Below are 6,507 nucleotides of genomic sequence, written 5' to 3'. Positions count from 1 at the left end.
TATATATATATATATATATATATATATATATATATATATATATATATATATATATATATATATATAATGTCGTATAATGAAAACGAAAACTGTTCTTCAACCACAAATATTATTACGAGCAATGAAAATATCTATGATTTTGGAATAAATTTTCATGTATGATTTATTTATACAATTAATAATGAATCAAATTGTACGTGTATAAACAAACATACGCAGAGTAAAATTAGACTGTGCTCGTGAAAAACTTTTTGATGCATGAACGGCTTTTGAAGGTATTCGAATAATTAAAGTTCCTTTAATACCTGCCTTGATAACGATTATGAAAAAGAAGATGGGCGAGTGACATACCTTAAATCATGTTTGTGATATGACCCTTTACTAAATGGACTCTAAATATTTCTCGGAAAGATGCGAATGTTGTATCATAAAAGTGTACTTTTAAAGTATAGTGGATTTTTGCTCCATGTTTTTGTTGACCAAAAAATGTATATTTTTAGGCAAACTTTGAGGATAAACTTTGAAAAATATGTAGCGAAGACCCACTCATATCGAAAAATTGTGTTTTAGTATGAGAAAATGATCCTTTTTGCCCTCTTTAGTATATTTCATAGGCAAATAACTTCAATTTTAGGGAGATTATTGCAAATTGTGGAGAATTTACATAAAGTATACTTTCATTTTACACAATTCTTCAAGAGTTGTGTAGCGTAGTCACACTGGTTAGCGTGTCAATTTCAAAAAGATTTTAAAAAAAAAAGCGTTTCAATTTCAAAGGAAAATGATACTCAGGATTTATATTGCTAGGGTTCGAACCCCACGAATACCACATTATTTTTTTGAAAACAGAATAATTTTTTGCTGATAAAATTTTCCTCAGAAAAGTTTTTTTTATCATAATTTCATTAATTTCACTAATGAGAACTTTACTCTAAATACTAAATTCACAAATTGATTATGATTTTTATATATATCTGAAGCTTTAGGCATTCTGCGCGCCTTGTTCACCCATCTCCTTTGTGTTATAATATAATAAAGTTGTTGAAGGATTTTCCAACATAAGAAAACAAAAATATTTGCGTGTCCTTAATACACCACCGTAGTTATACTTTAAATTAACCAGGGTCATCAGTATGTAGGTTCCTGAAATAAAAAATAGAATTCAAACAAAAGGCTGCTAGTCATAATAAACTGTAAGATCTCAGTATATGTTTGTGTCATCGTTGCGAATGATGGTTATACGTTATGATCGTGAAATTTTGTTGTTTGAAAAGGATTTTTCCCACTTCGGGTCATAATCTGTTTTGATATCAAAAGTTAAAGATATATATAAACTGACGCATACTTCCCGGCTATATACCCCTGTTATATCATAATCCCTGTGAGTTTGATTACCATAGAAACCTATTGATCACGTGGGTTATCGTAATATACAACAACATCCTTAGGTAAAATATGCATAAGCATGAAGATAAGTAAGTACATGTGTAGATGTTATTGGATTTTATATACACATACACTGGCTTTTTAAACGCTTTAAACCATGACAAAGGAAGGCATCAATGCGTGAAGATTTTCAGCGGTGTCAGTGTGTGTTGTTTGGGGGTCGGTACTACTATGGGGCTGGAGAACGAACAAGCATGGCGATTTCTCCTGGCCGGAGTCTCCAACATGTGTGGAGCTACTGGTGAGTTGATGTTTAGGGGGATGTGTGATTATACAGGCACTTTTTATTTCTATGAAGATTAAAGTTCATTGATCTAAGGACAAGCCTCGGGCCTCGGATGAATATATATTAATAGATGTCCTAGGTCATTTTAGCCTAGTCATCGATCTTGATCAGACCAGTGCGCGGAGAGCTTAGTGTAGGGTACATGTACGTAGGGCCCACTTTCGTTTCTAGAGTGTAAGTACAAGCAGCATATAGATCAATAATATCTTCAGAAACGTTGAAGGGCGGATCAAGAATTTTTCACAGTGGCGAGAGGGGAGGGGGGGGGGGATTACCAACTCAACAAGTAAATATAAAGTATGCCAATTTCGTAAAGGGGTGGGATGGGGGGGGGGGTTGAGGGTGTGTTTAAACTTCTAATGTAATCTAACGTACATGTTATCATTTTACAAGAAAGGATGTAAAAACTTGACTGTTTAGGATGAATCATATATTAATTATAGACGATACTTTATTAATTTTTCAATATTTGGGTATAAGTTAAAAAGGGGGAGGCGGAATTTCCCTTTTAATTCATTCCAATTAAGTACTAAATGAAACAGGACAACGTACGTTTTAGGTTAGAAAATTAATTTTACATGTGTTTATATGATTTAAGTGACAAACCCCATAGATGTAATAAAGATTCGAATGCAGTTGGAGAACGAGTTGTCAGTACATAAAGGACTAGAGGCCATCAGGAATAGATACTATGACGGATTTATCAAGGGAGGGGCGCGGATCGTAAAGGACGAAGGAGTGGGAGGCCTTTATAAAGGGTAAAAAAAAATCCATACAGAGTTCGGAAACCCTACATTGTGGTTGTTAATTATAGTTTTCAAGGTATAAAGGTAAATGTATTACACGTGTAATTGTTCAAAAGCAAAACATATTTCGCTAGTGTTTTTCCATTTGGTCAGGTATACAATTCCATTTCTATGGTAATTACATGTAACATACACCAATCACTTATGTAAATTTATTTTTTTCAAATCTATTCTTTTTGTAGACTTTTTCCGTCGTTGATACGAGAAGGTTCTTACAGTACAATCCGGTTTGGTGCTTATGAACCGCTGAAAGTTTACTTCGGCGCCACAGACCCCGCCCACACACCGTTATGGAAAAAAATCTGCGCAGGCGCCATATCAGGTCAGTTATTGCATATAGAGACTCAAAAATAAATCGGGGAAAATTATATACACAGATCACGAAAAGTGGATGGTAACATAACAGCTTTAAAAACTGGTTGACTAGCAGCGGTCAAATGTAAAAAAAAAAAAACAAAACAAAAACAAAACAAAAAAACAAAACTTAATTTCACTCAAGATTTCATTTATCCGATAAGGTTATAATTTTTGGTATCTGTCTCTCTAGTATACCGGCAGAAAAAAAATTATAGACCCCCTTTTCCCCCTCTCCGAGGCTCTCTTTTCACTAAAACTTATCATAGGCCAATAACGACAGAAGCCTTTTTTGCAGGTACCATAGGGAGCGCCATAGCAACACCAACAGATCTTATCAAAGTGAGAATGCAAGCCCAGGGTAAATTATTTGAAGGTGAAATTCCCCGGTACACAAGTACTTTGGCAGCGTTTAGAGAGATCATTGTTACACAAGGTCTACGTGGACTTTACATAGGAGTTGGACCTACTGTAAAAAGAGCAGCCATTTTGACAGCCACGCAGGTGAGTATATCTAATGAACTTGATAGGTGTTTGGATGGATTTACTCATGAACTCATCACAAAAAAGTTTGATGAACAAAACGGGAAAGAGGAGGGAGGTATATTTATTCTTTCACTGAACCGTAATCATGGATTTTCCTGCCTATATATTTTAATGCTAAAACATCTGATACTGTCTTTCTTTGACTACAAGTGTTGTTGTTTTTTTATTTTTATCAAACAGATTCCAAGTTATGACCACGCAAAACACACCATTTTGAACGCAGGACTTATGACTGAAGGACCATATCTTCATGTAATATCATCCATGATAGCGGGGTTCATGACGGCCTTGACTACGTCACCTGTCGACGTCATTAAAACACGAATCATGAACCAACAGACAAACGGTAGGACAGAATTTAAGATTAAAATAATTGCCATGATTATTATTACATTTTAATGTGATGTGAACATGTGTATATTCCGTTCTTTCATAATTTCTCAAAAGGCAGAGAATTATAAGAGGCAAGGGAGACAACTACAATTTTGTCAAAGGGCAAGGTCATGGTTATTTTAAAATAAGCCAAATGTGATACAATAACCTGAAGATTTTGTAACCTACACAGTCTTCGCCAAATCTTTTCTTCAGTACATGCCCTTCGGGCAGGTTTAACCACTTATTACGCTAGCCCGAACAAATATTCACATGCCCAGACTTTTATCAAGTAATTTTATTCTTATTTGCCTTTTTATGCCAAGGAAATGATCCGAAATCCATTTCTATCGATCTATTGTCTTGCCATTAATATTGTTTTCAACCTGTACACTTTTTGTGTCTCTTTTGCAAAAGAGTTCCCTGAAAATTTTATTTGGTGCTCCACTTCAGATGAAAAATCAGACTTTTAAGTACATTTAATGTTATTGGTATTACTTAATTTGATAATACGGAGGCTTAGGCCTCAGAATTCACATGCCCTTTGGGCTTGTAAGTATGCAATTTCCACATGCCCTCTTCCAATTTTACCAGGTCCCGGGCTTCGGACTCCCGGTATTTGTCGAAGACTGCCTACAGACTTCATATCATTATTGTGCATTAAATCTATACCTCTGGGTGGAGAACAAAAAAGATTTCTAAATTTTGGCTCTCCTTGTCAAAGGTCAAGATTATTTAAGTATAGCCATTTTATTATGCATGAGTGTTTGTGGACAATGCTCCTAGATTTTAGAATAACATACTATAGTCTAAGGTAAATGTCGAAGGAAATGATTCTATAAATTTGGAGCAAATTCTTTAAAACATTTTTATGCCCCCGTAATTGAAGATTCGGGGGCATATAGTTTTTGCCCTGTCCGTCCGTCTGTCTGTCCGCAAAAACTTTAACATTGCCCATAACTTTTTTTTAACGAATCGCAATATACCGGAATATCGATATTATTGTGCAGCCCTATTTTGAATACATCTCCATCGTCAGTTACCTATATGGTTGATTTAGCTTCTTACCTCTAAAAAGAGGAAGGAAGTGTACTTATCCCTGAGCTTCAGACACAGGACCATCCCCCTCAGAATATACACCCCGGGTCCAAGGATATTCTTATTTGTTTTCATTCATAAATTAATCTTCTAGTACACATTTACAATATTTTCCATATGAAAAATAAAAAAAAAAATTAACGTTTTATTCCAAAATCATACCCACGGTATTATAATTCTCTCTCATTCTGGCTGGGTAAGAGAGAGAGAGAGAGAGAGAGAGAGAGAGATGTATGCAGACTCCTGACTGTGGCTTGAGACGACGAAAATATCCTAAAACATACTTCTCTCCTCAAGAAGCGCTGAGTTCCAGAATGGTAAAACTAATTTATGATTTTTATTTTATATCAGTGGCACACCATGAGAAGGTTTACAAGAACGCATTTGACTGCTTCTTTAAGATTCTACGATCGGAAGGTCCTCTAGGATTATATAAAGGTTTCATTCCTAACTGGATGCGTATTGGACCTCACACTATTATCACCTTCTTCATATTCGAGGAGCTCCGCCATCTTGTCGGAATGGACCCTATATGACGGCTGTATCGTGATATCTGTTTTCCTTTTTACATTCAGCTCCATAGCATCTGGACTCTGTCCTGCCAGACAAGTCCCAGAAAGAGAGAGATGCCAGGATGGAATCGGAAATAACATTTAAAAGACGGAAATTAATGTTTCTGTGCGAAACACGAATATATGAGACCATACTAAATGTTTGAAAATAAGATATACGTCAGGTGTGTGTGTTGGTAGCTCATTACAAGTTGATATCAATTACAGGAATGTTTTTACGAATTTCGATTTTTTTTTACACTTATATATATGAGTACCTATAAGAACATAAAAATGATTTTCTGTTTTATTCAAGTTTTTATTTTTCTTAACCCCATTACGCCTTACGGGTGTGTATATCTTCAATAAAATGAAATTATGTCAGTGTTATGATAAATTAATCCAACATCAATGTTCATTTAGGAATCTAATCTCAATCTTTGCCGGGAAATATTTTGCAATTGAAGGAAAATACGTCCTTTTTTATTGATTATAAAATTTTACAACTTTTCCGAAATGCTCTGGTGTTGTAGAGTAGGATTTCCCCGCCTAGACATATTTCCCCTCCAGAACTGTACTCTGGAGTCGGACTTCTTCTCGAGAGCCATTCCCCCCTCTTTCTTTCTCAGAGTAGGATTTTCCCTATTTTATCAATGCTAAAATCACTAAGGTAATATTTCGGCTATTTACAAATTCTCTAATCACGATAACAATATTTTGGCTAAATGTTTATGTGAGAGACAACTGATTTTTAATGGAAATATGGTTTTCGACTCAAGAATTACTCAAATTTAGTATGAAATCTAAAAGAAACTATATTTCAATTCAACGATTTTCAACTCGTGGGAAATTGTAAAACTAGTCACTCAATTAATCATGACTTGAATAATTCGTTTGCCCTCAACCGGCCCAGTATTATTTTTATGGATCTTTGATTTTTGAGTTTGTGAGAAAATCTAAAATTTATATTATTGATAGGTCCCACATACCATTTTGTTTAGTATTTGAATCGAAGAGTTCTTCAAAGTAATAAAGGAAATTTAGGGGA

The 6,507-nt window shown here is 34.8% G+C and overlaps 1 protein-coding gene across 2 annotated transcripts; it reads left to right on the top strand.

Annotated features, from left to right (window-relative positions):
• The first annotated feature begins 1,454 nt into the window (after positions 1–1,454).
• Positions 1,455–5,769, top strand: LOC133201470 (mitochondrial substrate carrier family protein ucpB-like). Of its 2 annotated transcripts, none has more exons than XM_061337276.1 (6): positions 1,455–1,687; positions 2,331–2,490; positions 2,721–2,860; positions 3,191–3,396; positions 3,619–3,784; positions 5,260–5,769. In XM_061337276.1, exons 1-6 carry the CDS (start codon positions 1,492–1,494, stop codon positions 5,442–5,444), a joined length of 1,053 nt encoding a protein of 350 aa, XP_061193260.1. In that variant the 5' UTR covers positions 1,455–1,491; the 3' UTR covers positions 5,445–5,769. The 2 variants fall into 2 exon arrangements, with proteins under 2 accessions (XP_061193260.1, XP_061193266.1); XM_061337282.1 differs by lacking the exon at positions 1,455–1,687 and adding an exon at positions 1,952–2,018.
• The last annotated feature ends 738 nt before the right edge of the window (positions 5,770–6,507 follow it).

Source organism: Saccostrea echinata, unplaced genomic scaffold (assembly GCF_033153115.1).
Source record: "Saccostrea echinata isolate AGI-Se365-2 ecotype Australia unplaced genomic scaffold, CSIRO_AGI_Sech_v1 ptg000002l, whole genome shotgun sequence".
Lineage (NCBI taxonomy): Eukaryota > Metazoa > Mollusca > Bivalvia > Ostreida > Ostreidae > Saccostrea > Saccostrea echinata.
Note: the sequence above shows the minus strand (reverse complement) of the source record. Positions and strands in the feature narration are given on the sequence as shown.